This window comes from Mustela lutreola, chromosome 3 (genome assembly GCF_030435805.1).
Source record: "Mustela lutreola isolate mMusLut2 chromosome 3, mMusLut2.pri, whole genome shotgun sequence".
Taxonomy (NCBI): domain Eukaryota; kingdom Metazoa; phylum Chordata; class Mammalia; order Carnivora; family Mustelidae; genus Mustela; species Mustela lutreola.
Window position 1 is genome coordinate 29,049,849 of NC_081292.1, and position 20,170 is coordinate 29,070,018.

At 33.2% G+C, this 20,170-nt stretch overlaps 1 protein-coding gene across 1 annotated transcript in view; it reads left to right on the forward strand.

Annotated features, from left to right (window-relative positions):
* Window positions 1-20,170, forward strand: part of NUDCD1 (NudC domain containing 1) — an 80,166-nt gene that overhangs the window by 25,644 nt on the left and 34,352 nt on the right. The window contains exons 4-8 of the mRNA XM_059165767.1: window positions 923-1,103; window positions 4,537-4,719; window positions 8,636-8,840; window positions 13,685-13,829; window positions 18,052-18,177. Coding sequence (XP_059021750.1) covers window positions 923-1,103; window positions 4,537-4,719; window positions 8,636-8,840; window positions 13,685-13,829; window positions 18,052-18,177 — 840 coding nt within the window. The remainder of the gene's footprint in view (window positions 1-922; window positions 1,104-4,536; window positions 4,720-8,635; window positions 8,841-13,684; window positions 13,830-18,051; window positions 18,178-20,170) is intronic.

Below are 20,170 nucleotides of genomic sequence, written 5' to 3' on the forward strand. Positions count from 1 at the left end.
TGACATTAAAACACACTTTTCTTTACAAGGCTTTGAAGTAGGAGCTGATAGGATTCCAGATAAAGGGTTTTTTGTTATTATTATTTTTTTTAAAGATAGCTTTTGTCATTTTGGATATTTTCTTCAACCATTTTTTTTTAATTTATTCAAAGATCTTGCTTATTGAACAATCTTAAAATATCTCTTCTTTTTCATTTACTCTTAAATAAGTATGAGCCCTTTAGATTGTGTTGATGATGGAAAAAAGAATTTGTTAAGATTTTGTGTCTCTGTATAGTGCTTAGATTTGCTTTTTAAAAAGACACACTTCAGTATTATATTTAAGTAGTTTGTTGAATTGCAACTTTTAAATGTAAAGGGGCTCTTTTATTTTTGAGAAATAAAGTTTGAGTGGTGTCTCCAATTCCTTTGACTCTGACCTTTGCAGACTCTTAAGAAACAAATGGAAGAACTAAACAAAAACAATAAGAAAAACCATACATACACATGTGTGCACACATGTTCATAAACATGAACAATATTCAGAAACTAGAGGAACAAAGCAGAAATAAATCATACACAAATAGAAGAGATAAAGGAATCAGTATTGACCAGCTCATGGCCTCTTTTGTAGAATTCTTTTCTAGGAGCCTGCTTCTAGTTCTCTTTCTTCTTTTTATGCTACTTGGACACCCTGTCATTTTCCTTGTTTTTAAGCCAAGAGTACTGATCACTTTTCTCTATTAAACAAATAGGCATTTTTTTAAAAAAGTTCTTTCTTCAAAGAATGTTATTTGAACTTGCAACCTTTATTTAAAGGCTTTTTTCATTTTTTTATTTACAAATTACTTGTTGTCTTGTCAGAATTCTGTGCATTCCTTCTGTGCCGCCTGCATTTGTGTATATGTACATTTTTGTATGTGTCACCTTTTTTTTTTTGCAGATTATGTTTAATGAAGAGCTTGGGAATCCTTTTATCATAATTCACAGTATCTCACTGATGAATGCTGAAGAACATTCAGTAACTACCTTACTTCTTCGAATAGAGAAAGAAGAATTGGATATGAAAGGAAGTGGGTTCTATGTTTCTTTGGAATGGGTCACTATCAGTAAAAAAAATAAAGGTAAAATATAACGACATTGTGAATGAATAGTGGTTGGCACCATTTAGTAGATTGTGAAATGCAGAGCTGTTCCTGTAAATGCTGTTGACTTTTTCTTGGGTAGCGTTGCTGTGATTCTAATACCTGACACCTAGTGGAATGAATAGTTTCTCTTCGGGTATGGATTATAGAAAAAATAATAATGTGCTTCCACTTATGGAAATAAAGGCTTCCAATTATGCCTTTTTATATAAAAGACATTCTTACATAATCTTAGAAGAATTTTAAGTGTGTATTTTCAATATATACAAGACTACATAAGTATATTCTTCTGTGTGTGTATATTACATAAACAAGGATTTATATATATTGTTGAATGTAAATTATAAATTACAATGTAATCGAAATATCAAATAAATATAAATACCTAGATGGAAACAAATACCTTTATTTCCTTAAATCTTAACTGATTTTTTTCAGATCTAATTGAACTTTGCTGTTTGTTTCTACCTTCAGGAAAACTGCTGGTTTTTCTCACTTAGAATGCTTCCATCTTTAAAAAAAAAACCCTTGGTCTATTTGAATCTGTGTGCCAGGCTTCTAACTTGGACATTAGAAGTTATTTTTTTCCTTTATCAATTATTATTCATTTAATGGTGTATCCTTGCTTTTCACCTTGCTTATTAGTTCTTACTTGAAAACTAAGTAGATTTTTTTTTTTGTAGTTGAGAACTGAGGGAGCATGTTTCCATGATGACTGTCTGCCGTTTTTCTTAGTTTTTATTAATTTACTAATTTAACTTACGAATCTTAAATTGTAGCTGATCCTTGAACAACAGAGGTTTGAGCTGTGCAGGTCCATGTATATGTGGTTATTTTTTTATAAACAAAGGACAGCACTGCAAATTTATTCATGATTTCGTGAATAACACTTTCTTTAACTTATTTTATTATAAGAATGTAGTGTGTAATACTTATATAAAATACATGTTAATCGACTGTTTTGGTTATCAGTAAAGCTTCCAATCAACAGTAGTTAAATTTTGGGGGGAAGTCAAAAGTTATACACAGATTTTTGACTACACAGAAGACTGGTGTCCCTAACCTTTATATTGTTCAACAGTTAACTGTGCATTATAATCCAATAAAGGCTATTAGTGTCTGTTTTCTAAGAGGACTTTTTATTTTAAAATGAACATGTGTATATGTACATACCTGTACATGTACATGTGTGCATATTGTGTGTATATATACATATATGTGTAACAGAATAGTTTATAAGTAAGTTGAGTAAACTTCCTAGATTTTTTTTTCTGTGAACCGTTTAATATAATTTTTGGTTTTTCTCAGTGTTGTAGTTTAATTTCTGGAGGAACATAGTAACTTAAAACTTTAGTATTGGAAAACTTTCTGTACAGGTCTAGATGGTAACCATACAGTTTATATCACAACAACTCAGTTATGCCACTGGAGTCTAAAAGTAGCTGCAGATAAGATATAAATAAATGAGAAAAGCTGTATTCCAATAATACTTTATTTATGGACATTTGAATTTTATATAGCTTTAACATGTATTTAAATAGTATTATTTTGATTACTTTTAGTAATTATAAGTAATTTAGAGAAGTATAAAATTCATTGTTAGCCCACAGACCATATAAAAATATGCATAAACTAAGCTTTTTCTCCACTGGCCATACTTTGCCAATCTCTACTTTAGATAAGAGAAACTTTAATTTTTTTATTAAGGGATATAACTCGACAACTTACAGAGAAATCATGATGCATACTTTTCCTCCTGTTCTCTGGTTCTGTGGCAGCTGTATCTCAGTTCACAGTAACTTACCCGAGTATAGTGACACTCTGCTCAAGCTTCACCACCTGCATTTCCTTCGCTTTATGTCCTTGCCTCTACTGGACAGATATAATTAGACTCACTTTTCTTTTTATCTCCCAAGGTTGTAATTATAGGAGTATGAATCTCCCCATGGCTTAATTTTTCTCTCATTACTCTTCTTAATGTTTCATTCCTTTCACCCTCCCCCAAGTATTATTAATATAATAGTTATTCTTTTCCTTTTTTCTTTTTAATGAACATAGCAGTACTTTTGTAAACTGTGTTGATGGAACATCTGATAAATTATGTTTTGTGGTCAAATAAATTTGAAAATGTGGGTGTATAATATCCCTATTATACATTAAACGTGTTAGAGGATTTAGAAATTTTGAGTAAAGGAGAATGTAATTTTAATCAGGCATTTCCCAACTTATTTAATCATGGAGTTCACTGAAATTCACCTGTTATTTTCTCTTGCACATATATTAGGAAAAGCCACCCTGTAAACTATGTAGTATCTTTCTTTGCCTTGCATCTACTGTGTAGGAAGTATGTTAGCTCATTCATAAATTTATAGGTCTGTTCCTAAATATGTATGAAGTGAATATAGGTGAAGATTTAGAGGGGAAAATGACAGATACTTTAGAACAGATTGTATCATCATTTAGAATATGTGACATTGAGTTGTGATTTTTGAGTACTCATTGTGAAGCTTACTTGTTAACAAGTACAACCCACTTTAAGAGAGTAACAGTATAAGTAAAGATGTGGACTCAACTGAAATGTTTGAGTACTGTAAAAAATCCCACCTATCTTCGAGAATAAATTCAGTTATTTTACAAGAGGTTTTCATGATACAGTTAATTTTCTTCTTTTATATTTTGTATCTTAAATTTTCTGTCTTAAAATTAAGTATCATTATGCTTGATTACAGTTGGCATGTAGATCTGTCTGTGTGTATAAAAATCATTTCTACCATAAACATTTCATTTTAGGGAAACCCATTTATCAATAGCTAGAATAGGCAGAAAAATAATCCACACCATACCTTTCCTTTATCCTTAGTGTGGCTCTTTTTAGAAGATGCCTATTATGTACCTGCTGGGAAAGTAGACAGGCCATAGTAAAGGAAAAGGTAGATCCATCCGAAGCTGGTATTTCGGGTAAGTTAGTTACTTTCAAAGTCTAGAGCACTGTTGTCCAGTGAAAATGTCTGCCAAGTGGACATATTTTACATATGTGCCATTTAATACAATAGCAGCTAGCCATATGTGTGGCTGTTGAGCGTTTGAATGAAATGTGACTAGTGTGCCTGAAGAACTGAATTTTAAATTTCACTTAATTTTTATTAAATAGCCACTATGGCCAGTAGTATGCTACTTTTCACATTGGAAAGCACAATCTAGAGCAGATTTCATCAGACCTAGTATTTTAAAGTAGGTGTGTATTTGCAGAAAATTAGGTTCTAAATCTTTTTATCCCTTTGAAAAAACTCTTAGTGGCATGCCTTTTAATAGTACACTTAAAATACTTAATTAAAACTAATATACAAATACCTCTATAATATAGTGTTTTATTTGTAATTTTTTTATTCTAAACTACTTTGTTTTCTTACAGATACTAACAAATATGAAATTATTAAGCATGATACTCTCCGTGGAAAGTCAGTGCCACATTATGCGGCTATTGAGCCCGATGGGAAGGGTCTGATGATTGTCTCCTACAAGTCCTTCACATTTGTTCATACTGGTCAAGATCTTGAAGAAAATAAGAATGAGACCATGTCAGAGAAAATCAAAGGTAATTTTACTCTTTCCCTTCATAGAGCTTGTATGTGTTTATACAACACACATTTATGGCTGGTTTATCTTCCTGGTTAGGTTTTGGCTTCTATTAGGACAAGACAGGTTTTTAATTTTATTTCCCTTTATACTCGTCGTAATAGTCTTTTGTAAAATATGCTATTTAAATAGTATGAACTGTTTAATTAGTAACTTAATTACCAAAAATATTTTTAAAAAATCTATACATTAGGGGCGCCTGGGTGGCTCAGTGGGTTAAAGCCTCTGCCTTCGGCTCAGGTCATGATTCTAGGGTCCTGGGATTGAGCCTCACATCGGGCTGTCTACTCAGCAGGGAACCTTGCTTCCTTCTCTTTCTCTGCCTGCCTCTCTGCCTACTTGTGATCTCTGTCTGTCAAATAAATAAAATCTTTTAAAAAAATTTTCTGTACATTAGCTTACCCGATAAGATGTTTAATAAATACCTACTAAATGAATAAATGATGTCTCTGTTATTGGTGTTTGAGAAGCTAGCATATTAGTATTGAAAATATTAATCTTTTAAAAAGTTAAACGCTGTTGATTTTAGGTTTATACTAAGGTATATGTGCTTAACTTTTTGTACTAAGCTGGAAAAAATTTCTTGAGGGCAAAATCACCAAGTTTTCCCAATGTTAAATGAGTAAATGGGTGAAGGTAATGTTTTAAAATGAAGACAATAATAAGGTCTTTCAAAAGAAATTTGTATTTACTGGGGCGCCTGGGTGGCTCAGACAGTTGAGTGTGGACTCTTGGTTTTGGCTCAGGTTATGAGCTCAGAGTCCTGGGATAAAGCCCTGCTTCGGCTCTGCACTCATCAGGGAGTCTGGTTGTAGGTTCGCTCCCTCTCCCGTTCTCCTGGTGTTCACTCTCTCAAATAAATACATCAAAAATAAATAAATAAATAAAAATTGTATTTCCGTACAAAGAATATGTACTCTTATATTCAAGAGAATATCACTCTAATAGCACTATTCATATTTCTGATGTTTATTAATCCAGAGAATAGTATATTTTACTGAACAGAGAGTTTCATAGTATTTAAGTTATACATATTAATCTTTGAATGTGCCTTTTGTTAATTATATAAAATCAAAATTAGTTGCACTATTTTTATTTTTCCCCAGGTTTATATTTTCCCCAGGTTTATAGATATATGCACCTTTGAATATGAGAGTTGTGCTTGATGCCTTTTATTTAGCTTCCCAACAACTTGATTTCTTCATATGCAATGCGTTTTTTGTTAGATATCTCTAAGATCCCTTTCCAAATAAATTCTATTCTGCCTTAATTGTAGTAGTAAAGTCTTCCAGAGCTTAGTCAAAACAGCTATCATATCTCCAGACCACTTGCCCTTTAGAACTCTTGGTGAGTAATTGCAAAGGAGTGAAAGAGTGCCCTAATCTTTGGAACCATTTTACCTAGTAGCGGAGACACCCATGTGGTTCCAAGACAGATGGTATCCTGGGAGGGACACAACATCTTTTTAAATCACTACCTACCAGTTCAGGTATTGTTTTTCTTCTTTTTCACATTAATATTGAACTCCTCAATACATTATTATGTCATTTCTTCCCTTTCACTGTGAACCTCAAATTGCCTGTATTTTTCTGTTCTTCTACTAAACAGCCTTTACTTGTAAATGACAAATGTAATTTTTTTTTTCAAATTATGGATAATTTGTTAATTATAGCATGCATTCATAAAAATAGTCTTCTGAGAATATATACTGGTTTCATTTTCTATAAACCTCAAGAAGACTGATATTGTCTGTTGCCTGTTTGGTGTTGTCATAATGGTATAAGTAATAGCATTTTCTTTTCTTTTTTTTTTTTTTTAAGATTTTTATTATTTATAAAACAGAGATAAAGAGCACAAGTAGGCAGAGCGGCAGGCAGAGGGAGAGGGAGAAGCAGGCTCTCCACTGAGCAAGGTGCCTGATGCAGGGCTCAATCCCAGGGTCCTGGATATGACCTGAGCCGATGGCAGCTGCTTAATGGACTGAGCCACCCAGGTGCCCCAGTAGCATTTCCTTTGAAAGACTTAAGACACGGGGTGCCTGGGTGGCTCAATTAAGCATCTGCCTTTAGCTCAGATCATGATCGGGCTCCCTGCTCAGTGGGGAGCCTGCTTTTGCTTCTCCCTCTGCCATTCCCCACATTGGTGTGCTCTGGCTCTCACTCTCTAATAAATAAAATCTTTTTTTAAAGAAAAGACTTAAAACTTGATTTCTAAAAACACAGAAAGGCATTCAGCAACCAATGTTTGAGGAAATTATTTAGTTGTTTGTATGATTTTTAGTGGAGAGAGGTTTAAAAAATTCTGGCTTTCCCTTTAGTCTACTCATATGGCCTTTAATTTTTACTAAAAACCGTGATTTTGTAGACTCTTCCTCATTCCGTATCTATCAGAAGTTATCCATGGAGTCATGGTTACATATAAACTGCCTTGTTAATTTTTGTGGTAGACAGAAAATTCAGTGAAACAGATTACTTGCCTTAAGGAGTTTATAGTTATCAATCTTTTAAGCTACAGTTGAAACTTACAGTGAGTTTATATTAAAAGTACTTCTAAAAAGGTGAGAGAGAGGTTCTGAGAGCCAGCTTAAAGGAATGTGATACAAGCTAGAAATTAATCCAAAGTAAAATTTTATACAAAAAATTTATTAATTTTTATATTTCTATATATCATGCTTGTTAGAGTTTATTAAACGTCAAATAGAAGTGACCCTTTAAGAAGATATATCATACTTAATGTTATATCTTCAAGCATATCTAGTACTTACAGTTTTTACACAAAACTGAAAAATAAAAAAACTAGTAACCCCCAAACAAGAGGGTTTATGGTATATTTGTTGAGGGTTTATGGTATATTTAATAACAAGATTGATAATAAATATTTTATCTGTATTAACTCTTAAATTTTAATAGTTCTATGAGATATGTAAGATTTTGTTCCTTTGTTTTGCTGATAGAAAAAAGAGGGTCAGAGATGAATTGCATGCCAAAATTAATAAATGGTTGAGCCAAGGTTCAGATCTATGACTAGTCAACTCTGGAGTACTAGTTCCTAACCCCTATATTATACTTCTTTGTAATGAGCATGTGGACAGATTAATGTTTATGGATATCATTAAGCAAAAGTTTATTCTTTTTGTACTTATGCCCTGTTTTTTTTCTTATTTCATGTTTGTGGTGTGAAGGGTTTTAAGGTATTTCTTAAGTAACTGGCTTTTTAGAAGATAAGCCAAAGAGATCGAGAAGGAGGTGAAGAGAGGATTCATTGGGAACTTAAGACAAATACACTGATAGCCCTTGAATTTCCTATGAAATTGCTTTCATGCAACAAAGTTGTGGGATAGAATAGCTAGTTCCTTTGTAAATAAATAATACCTTTTATTTTTGTATGGATTTGTATCTCACCAAGTGGTGGTCTCCTATGTCACAGAGTTACATCATTAGGGCAAGTCAAGGCAGTGGTGAAAGTTTCACACAGCGGTTCATGACATATGTGTCATTCTTTAGAACTAGAAATGCACTGTGTGTGTGTATGTGTGTGAAGAGAAGAATAAGGAGGAGGAAAAGAGGGGAACTGGGAGGAAGGGAGAGAATGAATGGGGATAAAGGATTGCTCTTATTAGTATTTTATGAGTGTTTATGTCCCTGGAACATTAGGTAAGCCTGTAAGAGGAAATGTCAGGTGCAATTATTATAACTCTGAAAATTCCCCAAAGAGATCTATATGTGTTTGTTTATAAATAATTTTTTTTGTGAGATCACTAGAAATTATGCTAAGATTCTTTTAGATAGGTATTCTTTTTTATGCTCTAGTCCCTAATTTTATGTACTCTATTCATACTTTTTTTATTACATCATGTATTTTTCTTTTTCTGACAGAACCTCTATATTACTGGCAACAGACTGAAGATGATTTGACAGTAACAGTACGGCTTCCAGAAGGCAGTTCTAAGGAGGACATTCAAGTACAGTTTTTGCCTGAGCACATCAACATTGTGCTGAAGGGTCAGAAGTTTCTGGAAGGAAATCTCTATTCATCTATTGATCAAGAAAGCAGTACATGGATAATTAAAGAGAATAATAGGTATATGTAGACAGTTGTATTTATATTTGAATTTCTGGTTTTTTTTGTTTTGTTTTCTGTTTTTTTTATCCTTTCCACAGTGGTCACACCAAAGTTGAATACTATAATAGGTCTGTCTATATTGCTGATTCATTTCTTAAGATAGATTAAAAATGGAGTTACTGTATCAAAAAGTATAATTATTAGTAACATTAAAGATGATACTGTAGTCATTGTTTACATTCTGTGGTAGAACTTTTCATTACCAGCTCTGAATAAAATTATAACAATATTAACAGTAATAATAGATAAAAATGTTTTTGTTTTTAATGAGAGAGCCTGTATACAAGTTGGGGTAGGGCAGAGGAAGAGGGAGAAGCAGACCACCCACTGAGCAGGGAGCCCTGTGCAGGACTCAAATCCCAGGACCCCAGGGTTATGACCTGAGTCAATGGCAGACACTTAACCTACTGAGCCACACATGTGGCCCTAAAATGGTTATTTATTTTAATTAATACTTAAAAATTTTTAACTAATTTTCTTTTATTAATTTGTTTCCCAACTAGATAATAATTCTGTTCTTTAAATTTTAAGATATATAAAGGGTAAACAGTACGAAGGCTCCCTCGAGCCCAGGCCCTCCAGTCACCCTTCTCCCCATAACCACTATTACTAGTTTCCTTCTACAGGTGTTTTAGGCATATTCAAGCAGATTTATATTTTCTTGAACAAAAAAGATTTCAACATAACTGTATATAGTTTTTTACAGCTTACTTTTGTTGACTTTCAACAGTTAATCTTGGATAACTTTCCATAAAGTATACCTAGTAATTTATTCTCCTTTGTGGTTATTTATGGTATTTTATTCTATCAACCGCACAATCATTTTTTAAAAATGGTCCTGTATTATGGATATCTTGACTGTTTGAAATCTTTTGGTACAATGAATGACTTTCTAGGGGTGCCTGAGTGGCTCAGTGGGTTAAGCCTCTGCCTTCGGCTCAGGTCATGATCTCAGGGTCCTAGGATTGAGCCACGAGTCTGGCTCTCTGCTCAGCAGGGAGTCTGCTTCCCCCCTCTCTCTCCATCTGCTTCTCTGCCTACTTGTGATCTCTCTGTCAAATAAACAAATAAGATCTTTAAAAAAAAAAACAATGAATGACTTTTTGGATGATTCAGTAGCTTCACTGAGTGAGACAGGTGTCAAACTCAATGAATTCTACATATAAAATCTGAATTTTATCTATAAAAACCTCAGTTAAAAGGAATATGTAAAACAAATAGGTAAAGGTTGAGTGTCTTATAAAACTATAACCTTTGCTTCTGCTTTTAGTCCCCTTTGGAAATTTGTTGCTCCAGATCCTTTCTACATTCCTCAGGTATTTGGATTAATAAAATTACTCTTTTATTATAAATTAAGAGTTAGTAATCACTACATTCTGTGATAAAAAGGGTCAAATTTGGTCAGAAGTGGGTTAAAATTAGATATTTTTACCTTAAATATAATTTTCAATTTGTAATACAAGACCCATTTGGATCTTTGGTATGAGTCTAAATTCTGAGAGTCAAAAAAATGGTGTCTGCTTCAAAAAAGTTTAAGCTTTATCTTTTTAGATCCTGAATTCATTTTATTCATGGGGAAGTTTGGTGACTTGGTTATATTTTCTTTTTTAATGCAGTAAGAAAAATAGATTCGTGAGTAAATGATGTCATTTATGGTTTATTAAGAATTATTGAACTCTTCAGTATTCAGTAAATTCAATGATAAAGAATAATGATTTCTGTGAATCTGATCCCTTGTCTTTCTGTTTTGGCACATGGATTTTTCTTAAGCTGTTCTACTAATTCTTGGCTAACCAGTTTTAATCATGGTAAATTTAAATAATCTTGTAATTCTTCCAACATTTTTCATAATCAGTCCTGCAAATGTTTATGAAAGCACTTTTATTGTAATTCTAATTAAAGTATATTACTCTTCTAGTGGGAGAGTGAAAAGTTGATCTGAGCTAGATTAAATTCAATCTCATGGACGTGGTAGTTTTCAGAAATTCAACCTTCAAGGTGATAAAAGTCATTTATAGAATCCTTACCAACAGTCTTACAACTTCTTTTTTAAGAATACCATACTTATTAACACATCAAGTTATGAGTAGGTACCTGATTTTGCTAACAGTTTATCCATTTACCTGGATAATAAAGATTTACCTGGATAATAAAGAACCTTGGAATCTATTGTTTCTGGTAATCACCCATCTGATTAGGGTTGGGTCACCACAGTCAAGCACATTGGCTTTTTGCTTCATTCTTTGTGAACTTTGACATGCTAACACACTGAATTCCTAACAGAGTCTCGTAAAATTACTCTTTCCTAATTTTATTTTATTTTTAATTGAAGTATAATTAATATACAGTATTGTATTAGTTTCAGTTTTATAATACAATGATTCAGCAATTCTGTACTTAATGGTTATCATGATAGCTATAACCCTTAATCCCTTTACATTTTTTAACATCTTTTAAAAACTTAGTTAGAAGGTTCTTTAAGAGGGGTGCCTGGGTGGCTCATTGGGTTAAAGCCTCTGCCTTCGGCTCAGGTCATGATCCCAGGGTCCTGGGATCCAGCCCCGCATTAGGCTCTCTGCTCAGCGGGGAGCCTGCTTCCTCCTCTCTCTCTGCCTGCCTCTCTGCCTACTTGTAATCTTTGTCTGTCAAATAAATAAATAAAATCTTTTTTAAAAAATAAAGGCTCTTTAAGAAATATTTTATATCACCACATTCTATTTAAACATATGAGATTTGAGGGTAGCATTTATAAATTGGCAAACCAGCTGTAACATATTATTAATAGAAGTCAGGAAGCAGTAACCCAGCAGAGCAAGCTCTAGAGTTCAGCATTTAATACCTGAGTATTGTTTTCCCATTAAATTTGAGGTACTTGATTACAATTTTATATTACAAAAGATAATTACAGTGACATGTTGGTGGTGTCATTGGTTTAAAAACATGATTCTCTGTACCTGGTTAAATTATTCATATAATAAGAGTAAAATAAAATAAAATATAAAATAAATTAAAAAATAAGAGTATTTTTTAATAACGTTCCATCTCACTTTGGAAGGATTTATTAACGAGTCTAGGTTATTATGCTATATGTTCTTTTTTGCTTGGATGATAGGATATGATACTAGTTTCAAAATGTAGAAATGAAGTTGTGCTAAAAGGGTTGCACGAAGTGTGCGATTTAAAGATGTTTCACAAATTCTTTATCAATGAGATTGTATTAACTCTAGATAGCAACTGACAACAAACAGTACTTCTGTATTCTGGTTATGGTAAACTTTCTTCAGTAATTATTTACATATATTCGTTCAAAGTGGCAGAATAGTACAGTAATGCGGAACTTGGACTTGGAGTCAGACTGCTTTCCTAGCTTGTAACTTTGGCAAGTTACTTAACCTCTCTAGTCGTTTTATTTTTTTTTCTTACTTGTGAAATGAAGATGAAAATAATACTTTATTTGGTTGTCATGAGCAACTGATGAGTTGAAAACACCTGAAATGCTTGACAGCACCTGGCATATGGGAAGATTAAGTATGCGTCGCTGTCATGATTCTTCTTCATTGCCATCATCATTTTCGAGATAACCTTTCTCTTAGAGACTGTATTATTGTAGTAATTTTTAATGCTAATGATAGGAACTCATTACATAGAAAAGATATTTTGTATTGTCTCTTAAAATAAGCAGTTTCAGAAAAATGTAAACTGCTGTAATTAATTCATGAGGTGGTGATAATAACAGCCTTGAAAAAGAATAACTGATAGGTTTGCATGTTCTATTTGATAATTATGATAATAGTTATGATTGTGCCCTGGCAATTTTTCCTTGCAGTTGTGTTCCAGGGCACGGGTTAGTGGCACACGTGTACCAGAGATGGCACATGGAAAGGTTGCTTTCCTATGGAACAGCTACCACCACCCCCGCTTCTTTGTGTTACAGCAACAGCTACTCCTAAAGCAGCTTATGTGAATTTCCCTTGCTATTCAAGAGGCACTTGGACATCTTCTGTGACCACAGTCTGAACTGACTCAACTCTTTCCCCTTCCTGCTGCATCAAACCTTAATCCTAGGATTCACTGATAGGTCCTTTTTAGCGTATTTGGAATTTGTGTTTAATGGCTTAAAAGTATGTAATTAGATTTTCAGTTGTTAGAGACCAAATTAACAACTTCTTTTCTCCTAAAGAGTTATCAAAGTTATTTCTACTTTCTTTTCAGTTCTTTAAAATATGTATTTTAAAAATTAACATTTGTATTGATCTAAGTTGCCTGATGTTTTACATTAATAATTATATATCATGACTACTAGTTTGGGGACATGAAACTACTTTTTGGCTCCATGCACAAGGAGGTACCTTTAGTTATAGTCTCTGTGCAGTTAACTTCATGTGCCCACTTCAGTCATTACCCTCACCACCACCACCATTTGAATGCTTAGTAAAAGAGCTCATGGATCCATGCTGCTTATTCGTCACTTACTTCCACTAACACACTGCAGACCTGGACTACAACAGTACTTTCTAGGTGGTCTCACTCTTGCCAGTCAATCTTCTCATCAGGCCATTTGACATACCACTTCCAGTGATATTTTTTTTGTTTGTTTATTAAGTATAAGTTATTTACCCTTGGATTACAGATTTTCCATCCATATTCCAGTAGGCAGTACTAAAACTAACACGTTTTGTAAAAATCTCTGGCTGAACACCAAAGCGGGGGATAAATTCAGTAGAAGATTCTTCTGTTTGGTGTTGATTATATAATTTGTATAGTTGCTCAATGTAACATTACTTTCCTTGTTGAACTTCTAGCTTGGAGATTTTCTTGACGAAAAAGAATGAAGGACTAACATGGCCAGAGCTAGTGGTTGGTGATAAACAAGGAGAGTTTATAAGAGACTCGGCACAGTGTGCTGCAATAGCTGAACGTTTAATGCATTTGACCTCTGAAGAACTGGTAAGCAATTGCAGTAGTAGTGTCATTTTCCAAAGGCCCAGAAGTATGTGAGGATTATGCCATGTTTTTCAAACATTGTTTTACATTTGATAATGTTAGAGACACAGATTAGGCACTAAGGAGTGGTGTTTGACTATAGCTTAAAATTCTAATACTCATTCCTTACACTACATGAATACATGTATGTGTGGAGTCGTTGTATAAGGTGGGTGTTCATGTATGTATGTATCTCTATGTACATATATATATACACACATATATTCACACATATACACACATAAATATATATATTCTCCTTTGGAGAATCAGTATACCAATACTGGTATGGACAAAAATTATGATCTAATAATCTACTTGTCATCATTGAAATATTTTAGGTTATCTTAGACTATCACTAGGGGTAAAAATGTATACTAGGGTAAAAATGTATACTATAATTAATTTTAATTCTCAAAGTAATTCATTGCAGTGATTATAATAATCACTACTCATTCAACTATGACATTTTGTTGAAGTGTTCCAGTCTGATAACTTTTAAGATAATGTTAAAAATTTGAATAAAGCATACTAGAATTTCAGTTATATGTTTATTCACCAAAAATTACATCAGCACATGTAAAATATCTGGCTTATTGCCACTTGGAGTTAGAACGATGAGGAAAAAAATGTATGAAGACATAGTTGTACTATAGGGTTAATTGAATCCTAAAATAGGAAGGAAATTAGAATATTGAAAGTAAATGTCTCTGTCAAAAAGAAAGGATGGCCAAAATGGAGAAACCAAGTTTCATGTCTGCCAGCAGTAAATTAAAATTTCAGGAATCCCTAGAGTTCATGTGTAAGACCATGAAATTTTAATTTCATAGTCCTGGTGTTACAATAAGCCATGCAGACTGCTTTGCCCTGTTATGTTCCTTAAGCAAGTATTTATTGTGTTGTACTCTGGAATAAAATATATAATATTATATTATAATATAGTTACAGTAGTGGAGTTTTGTGGGGTTTTTTATGTTAGGAGGTTTGTTTTGATATTGTAGATTATTGCTGTTAACTGCCTTTTAAACTTGATTCTTTCAAATGAAGATTGGTCTGTATGAGTAAGTTATTTATGGCTGAAAACCAATATGTTTGTTACATTTTAGAAAAAGACATAGAATCTTATTATCTGCAACTGAAGGCTGTCTCATGTGTTTCAAATCTTTATACTTTTTCTTGCCATTCTGCATTGGTTAGAACCTTTAATCCATTGGAGAATAGAAATGATGAATAGTGAATGCAGATATTCTTGCCTCATTTGTAATCTTAGAAAAATAACTGAATATTTCACTGTTAAGTATTATGGGTTTTTGTCATGACGAGAACATATCCTTCAATTTGTTAAACTGAGTGTTTTGAATCATGAAAGGCTATAGAATTTTGTCAAAAACATTTTCTTTTTTTGTGGTTCATAAACCCAAATTGGTCATGATGTATTATCCTATTTACATATTACTGGTTTGGATTTGCTAAATGTTATTGAGGACTTTTGCATCTATATTTAGGAGGAATATTGATCTGTAGTTTTCGTTTTGTCTTTTTACTGTCGTTATCCAGTTTTGATATCCGGGTAGTGCTGATGTCAAAGATGAGTAGGGAAGTGTTTACTGCTTGTTCTAGTTCTGGAAGAGATTGTATAGAATTGGCACTATTTCTATAAATATAGAATTTACCAGTGAGACCATCTAGATTGGAGTTTTCTTTTTTGGAGGTTTTTAACCATGAATTTATTAGGTATAGCAATTATTTTGGGCATCTATTTCCATTGTTTTTTGTTGTTGTTTTTTCAGTTTCCAATTTCATTTCTGTTATTATGTTATTTTTCTCCTTTTTCCTTACTTTGGATTTATTTTGCTCTATTTTTAAACATGAAAGTTTAGATGATGGCTTTTTTAACCCACTTTTCTATTGAAGATACTTAATGCTATGTACTTCATTCTAAACAGTACTTGATCTTCATCCTCCCAAATTTCAGCCTATTGTCTTAACCCCTTTAAGGCTTGATTTGATTTGGTACTGTATTTCCATGTTTTTTATATGCCGATATTCCTCGTTTGTTCTTACTCCTAGGCAGAACTTTTCATGAATCCCAAATGAAAGTCTAGGATGTTTATCAGGGCTTCTGTGTGGACTCTGTCCTCTAATTTTTGTCTCCCGAGCACTTCAGTAATATCAACACTCAGCTTTGGAGCCCCTTGCCTACTTCTTTCCTATTCTCTTTTTCCAGCTGAGCTTGAAAATCTGTAAATGACACAGAGAAACAGCAGAGTCTTGGGTTCTCTTCTCTGCAATTTCCCTTTCTCTCTAATCTTCTCCTATTAAAATCTGGCTACCTTGATGGTCCTGACCTTTTAATTTTGCCCTTTTCAGCAAAATGGAAAGGGGAAAAGGTAATGGAAAGGGGAAAGGAGGGAGAAGTGCAGAGGATACCTTCTGTGTGCTGCTGGACATACTTAGTTCTTGAATCACTGGAAAAATGGCCCCAGCTGATTGCTGATATTGCCATCTCAGCCAAGCATAGCAACCAGGATTGTTTCCATCGATGTATAGGCTGGAGCAGACAACCACAACTAGGTGGCCCCATATCCCAGGTGGAACATGTTCAGGTTTGATAATAAAGATCTGTAACTCCCGGCCATTTAGTTTCAGAGGCTTTCTCAGGTCATTTCAGTACGTTCTCAATAACATGACAGCATTTTGGCAAATTGGGTATGTGGACATTTGGTCAGTTGTAGAATTACATTTCTGTGTATGTATGTAAATGCAATTCATCAGCTGAGCATTGTGATTCCTTTACTCTGAGGGATATAAGACCAGACAGTGATTCTTGCATTTAAGCAATGGAGATTATAAAAATTAATGATTCTATTTATCTCCACTTTTGTCTTACTAGCTATACCTCTGTTTTTGTTTGGTTGGATATTTGTATGTGTGTGTTTAGTGGTTTCGAGTTTACACTATACACCTTTAACTCATTACCATCTTTGTCAAAAAATATTTCACTCATAACTTAAGAACTTATAGATTTCTAGTCATCCTTTCTGTTACTCTTTTCATACTTTTTATTTCTTCATGTAATGAACTCAATGATACATTATTATTTGAACTTAAATCAGTGTTCTTTTCAAGAGATTAGAAATATGGGTAGAAAGATCTTAAATTGCCCCGTATATCTGTCATTTCCTTTGTTCTACATTTCTTCCTGTTGGTTCACATTTGCATCCGTTGTCATTTTTCTCCTCGCTGAAGAACTTCCTTTAGCATTTTTTATAGTACAGATTTGCTGGGGAAATTCTCTCAGCTTCTGTTTGCTACAAAAATATTAATGCTGTATTCCTTTTTTTAGTATCTCTGTTAAGTATGTGAGTCAAGGTTGATGCTTTCCCCCCTTTCATCACTTCAGTTCTACTCCATTGTTTTCTGGCTTGCATTGTTTCTGATGAGAAATTGGCTATCCTTTGTATCTTTGTTCCTCTATTCATAATGGGTTTTTTTTTTTTCCTCCTCTGGCTACTTTCTTAAGATATTTTATTACTGCTTTTCAGCAATTTCATTATAATGTGATTTGCAGTGAGTTTTTTTGATGTTTCTTTGACCTTTTTGAATCTGTAGGATTATAGTTTTCATCATTTATTAACCGTTTCTTCAAATTTGTTTCCATTCTTCCTGGCCCCTTCTAATTACTCATGTGTTAGACCATTTCACGCTGTTCCACAGGTTACTGAAGTTCTGGGGGTTTTTGTTGTTGGTGGTGGTCTTTTCCTTTTTTTTGGTTCTCTCTGTGTTTCATTTTAGATGGACTATTGCTTTGTTTCAAGCTCACAGTTCTTCTTCCATGTCTCATTAGTTGCCAACCCCATCTTTTTTGGTTTCCATTTCAGATATTATATTTTCATATTTAGAAGTTCAGTTTGGTTCTTTTTTTGTCTTCCATACCTCTGTCAACATATACGTGTTTCTCTTTACATCTTTGAGTCTATAGAACATGTTTACAATACCTGTTTTAATATCTTTTTCTGGTGATTTCATTATTCTGTCATTTCTCTTTCTGTTGATTAGCATTTACTGGTCATGGGCCTGAAATTTAGTTTTTAATTACTCTATAATCTTGATCTTTTTAAGAATGAAGAAATCCATTCCCTTATTGTTGAAGGTTTATTTTTTTATTTTGTTTTCTGGTCTTAAGAATCCAAATCCAGATAAAGAAAAACCTCCATGTAATGCTCAAGAGTTAGAAGAATGTGACATTTTCTTTGAAGAGAGCTCCAGTTTATGCAGATTTGATGGCAGTACATTAAAAACTACTCATGTGGTAAGTTCTTGATGATTATATTTCTAAAAATTTATGAGTAAGTACAAGTTACATGAGATGATAATTGACCAAATGTGTAATTTGCAAAGCTGGCTTGATTGGCAGTTTATTGGCTATGATCTAAAACTCATCAGTCCATGAAGTTGGAGTTCCATACCACCATCCCCAATAAAACACTGTTGGGTTGTTTTGGTACTGTTGCATATTTGATATCTTGTGATTGGCTTTTTTCTATTCAGGTTTTTATATATAGTTACAACTAATTTTTAATAACCTCTTATTTTTTTTCATTTGAAATTATAAGTTTTCTTCATGTTCTTATTTCAATCTGGTTTGAAGGCTGGGTGATACTATATAATGTTATCGTTGGTGTTCTTGTGTATATGTATATATAGTAGTTGTCCTATAGATTATAGGATGCACTTTTAATACATTTTTAAAATTGCATTATTCATGATGATGCTATTTTTTAAACATCCCTTCTTTACATGAAGTCTTTTTCTATATTCAGGTGTATTCTTTAATAGAGTTACAGAAGTCAGATTAAATCTACAGTCTCATTCATGTTAGCAGTTATTACCTATGTCATTGCATCTTTACCTGCTCCTTCAGTTTTTTTGTTTGATCTTTACTAATTGGCGTACAAGATATAGGATTTTTAGTCTGTGTTTTTTTAATTTTTGACTGTTTCATAATGATTACTTTTGACTCTTTTGTGAAAAATTTTTTCCTTTATTTTGTTTTGGTGTTTCTGACTTGTGTGGTCTTCTTTATAAAATGTGTTCTTAAAGAGCATGTATGGTAGTCTCCATTATAAGTAGGTTCTGTCTTCAGAAAGTTAAGAAACATACATACAGTTTCTCATTGTACCATAGTTTTTAGAGATGATATCTGATAAAATATTTTCAGTATTTTGTACATACTCTGAAACTGTTTAATCACAATTCAGTGTTAATTGCTGGTTTAACTCCAATCATTTGTATTTTGTATAAATTGCAAAATGATCACCACAATAAGTCTAGGTAATGTTTGTCATGATACGTAGTTAGAGAATTTTTCTCTTATAATGAGAACTTTTAAGGTGTGCTCTGTTAATAATTTCAAATATGAAGTATAGTACTATTAACTGTAGTCACTGTGCTAGACTTTATAATACCCAATACTTACTTATAACTGGAAGTTTATACCTGTTGACACCCTTAATCCATCCCCCAGCCACCATCAGGTGTGAGGTGTGAAGGCATATCTCATGGTGGTTTTGATTTACATATCTTGATGCTTAATGTTGTTGAGTACCTTTTCATGTACGAGTAGGCCATCTGTAGATCTTTTTTGGAAAAAGGATCTATTTGGTTCCCTTAATCATTTTTTTTTTTAAGATTTTATTTATTTGACAGAGATCATAAGTATGCAGAGAGGCAGGCAGAGTCAGAGAGGAGGAAGCAGGCTCCTTGCTGAGCAGAGAACCCGATGTGGGGCTCGATCCCAGGACCCTGAGATCATGACCTGAGCCTAAGGCAGAGGCTTAATCCACTGAGCCACCCAGGCACCCCCCCTTAATCATTTTTTAATTGCATTGTTTGTTTTTGACTGTGTAATTCTAGTTCTTTATAAATTTTGGATGTTAACCCTTTATCAGATATGATTTACAGATTTTTTTTTTTTCCTATGCAGGAGGGTTGCCTTTTCATTTTGTTGATCATTTCCTTTGCTGTTCAGAAGTTTTTTGGTTCAAAACAGTCCCGCTTGTTACTTTTGCTTTTGTTGCCTTTGCTCCAAAAAATCATTGCCAAGACTAATGTCAAGAAGCTTAGTGCTTCTGTTTTCTTTTAGGAGTTCTATGATTTCAGGTCTTAAACTTTTTAATCCATTTGAGTGAGTTTTTGTGTATAATGTAAAGATAGTGGTCCAATTTTCCCAACACTGTTTATTGAAGGGGGACTCTCCTTTCTCCATTGTGTATTCTTGGCTCCTTTATCATAAATTGAGCATA